The sequence below is a fragment of the Cinclus cinclus genome, unplaced genomic scaffold, assembly GCF_963662255.1.
Source record: "Cinclus cinclus unplaced genomic scaffold, bCinCin1.1 SCAFFOLD_32, whole genome shotgun sequence".
Lineage (NCBI taxonomy): Eukaryota > Metazoa > Chordata > Aves > Passeriformes > Cinclidae > Cinclus > Cinclus cinclus.
The window spans coordinates 3,286,977-3,289,702 of NW_026912098.1; the positions used below are offsets into that span (position 1 = coordinate 3,286,977).

Consider the following 2,726-nt stretch of genomic DNA (forward strand, 5'->3'; position numbering starts at 1 on the left):
GTGTGAGCCCATGGGAACAAAGCTTTTCCACATGTCCTGTCTGAGCTCCCCTTATTCCCCTTGCCTGGGATAAGATCTGGCTTGACATCTGGGCTCAGAGAGTGGTGGGGAATGGTGCCACATCCAGTATGTTTGCAGGGGTGTCCCCCCAGGATCAGTCTGAGCCCAGTGCTGTTTAACATCTTTATTGATGATTTTGAGAAGGGAACCTAGTCTACCATCAGCAAATGTGCAGATGGCACCAAGCTGGGTGTGAGTGTGGATGTGCTGGAGGGCAGGAGAGCTCTGCAGAGGGACCTGGACAGGCTGGATCCAGGGAACAAATCCAACAGGGTGAGGTTTAACAAGACCAAGAGCTGGGTCCTGCACCTTGACCACAACAACCCCTGCAGTGCTCCAGGATGGGGACAGAGTGGCTGGAGAGGGGCCAGGCAGAAAGGGACCTGGGGGCAGTGATGGACAGCAGGGTGGACATGAGCCAGCAGTGTGCCCAGGTGGGCAATGGCACCTGGCCTGGATCAGGAATGGTGTGGCCAGCTGTGCCATCACTGATCTGTCCCTAGCTCTGCACACAGACATTGCTGCTGCAGCTCCAGGGAAGGGAACACAAGGGGCATCTGTAATGAAAAGGCTTTTGGGATAGGCTTTATTTAATTTAAAATGATCAAGAGCTCAGCTCTGAAGTCACACAATCCATAGGTCACAGTAAATTTGGAGGGGAAATTAAAGGGAGAGATGGCAGAAATATTTGGCATAGTTCATGAACAATATTAAAAAATTAAAACAAAGGGATAAAAACCCTCAGATCAAGAGAATTGTCAAAGAAGACTTTTAGTACAAGAGACACACAGTAATTGGCAACCACTTAAAAATTTCTGAAATCCTCCAGTCATCAGTGTCCACACGGCAGCCTTGAGCTCCTGGTTCCTCAGGCTGTAGATGAGGGGGTTCAGGGCTGGAGGCACCACTGAGTACAGAACTGACAGGGCCAGATCCAGGGATGGGGAGGAGATGGAGGGGGGCTTCAGGTAGGCAAATACACCAGTGCTGACAAACAAGCAGAGCACAGCCAGGTGAGGGAGGCAGGTGGAAAAGGCTTTGTGCCGTCCCTGCTCAGAGGGGATCCTCAGCACAGCCCTGAAGATCTGCACATAGGAGAAAACAATGAACAAAAAACAACCAAGTCCTAAACAGGCACTAACTGCAATGAGCCCAAGTTCCCTGAGGTAGGAGTGTGAGCAGGAGAGTTTGAGGATCTGTGGGATTTCACAGAAGAACTGGCCCAGGGCATTGCCCTGGCACAGGGGCAGGGAAAATGTATTGGCTGTGTGCAGCAGGGAATAGAGAAAGGCACTGGCCCAGGCAGCTGCTGCCATGTGGGCACAAGCTCTGCTGCCCAGGAGGGTCCCGTAGTGCAGGGGTTTGCAGATGGACACGTAGCGGTCGTAGCACATGATGGTCAGGAGGGAAAACTCTGCTGACATGAAGAATGTAAAGAAAAACACCTGAGCAGCACATGCAGAGTAGGAGATGTTGTTGGTGTGCCAGAGGGAATTGTGCATGGCTTTGGGGACAGTGGTGCAGATGGAGCCCAGGTCAGTGAGGGCCAGGTTGAGCAGGAAGAAGAACATGGGGGTGTGCAGGTGGTGGCCGCAGGCTACGGCGCTGATGATGAGGCCGTTGGCCAGGAGGGCAGCCAGGGAGATGCCCAGGAAGAGGCAGAAGTGCAGGAGCTGCAGCTGCCGCGTGTCTGCCAATGCCAGCAGGAGGAAGTGCCTGATGGAGCTGCTGTTGGACATTTGCTGTGTCTTGGCATGGGGACCTGTAAAATAAAAAGAAATCATGGAATAGTTTGGTTTGGAGATGACTTGAAATATCCCAGCCCAGCTTGGTGTCACTTTCCCCCCACTGCCTGCCCAGGGCTCTGCTGCCTGGAGCTCTCCCTGCCAGCTGCTGCTTCCCTGTGCCCAGGGCTGGGCCCTGCCAGTGCTGCCAGAGCCCAGCCCAGCCCTGGGGGCTCAGCTCTGCCCTGCAGACCCCTCCCAGCACAGGGCACTGCCAGGGCCAACTCTGCCTCTGCAGGCTCTGATGGCAAAGTCAGAGCAACCCTGAGGAGGCTGGAAAAGCAACACTGATGCTGCCTGTAAGGGACCCTGTGCTGATTTCCTTCTTTGCCTGGTTTATTCAGAAATGAGAGAAATTGTTTTTATGGTTCTCAACCTGAACAGACATGTGAATATCAATGTTCACTTTTCCATCTAGGTGACCCTGAGCAGTAGATTATAAAATCAGGATTTTCCCTTTTATGCAGCCCCTGACTTGGTGTGCTCCCTTTATAATCTATTTGGAAATGTTCTGTAGTTAAATGTCGTGCTGGGATCAGTCCTGATCAATGCACCATCCACACCACAAAAGGAGAACACTTCCAAGTCTCAGCAGCTGTCTCCCTCCACCCAGACCTTGTCCCCCAGTGCTGTCAGCAGCTCCCAGGGCTGGCTGAGAGCTGTCCCTGGCAGGCAGCAGAGTCCCTGCCCAGCACAGCACCCTGGGCTGCAGGACCCTGCTCTGCAGGACAGCCCTGGGCACCCCTGGCTGCTCTACAGGAGAGAGAATCAGAGAATGTACTCACAGAGTCTGTGGGCATTGGGATGTTCCAGCTTTAGGAGATCCCTGCAGGAGCTGCAGCTGCATTGTCCTGCAGCCAGAGGCTTCCTGTGTCCAGGGCT

The 2,726-nt window shown here is 53.6% G+C and overlaps 1 protein-coding gene across 1 annotated transcript; it reads right to left on the minus strand.

The window, feature by feature from the left end:
• Positions 1–818: 818 nt before the first annotated feature.
• Positions 819–1,799, minus strand: LOC134057329 (olfactory receptor 14A16-like). Its single transcript, XM_062514320.1, has one exon. The coding sequence runs from the start codon at positions 1,797–1,799 to the stop codon at positions 819–821; it is 981 nt and encodes a 326-aa protein (XP_062370304.1).
• Between the last annotated feature and the right edge of the window lie 927 nt (positions 1,800–2,726).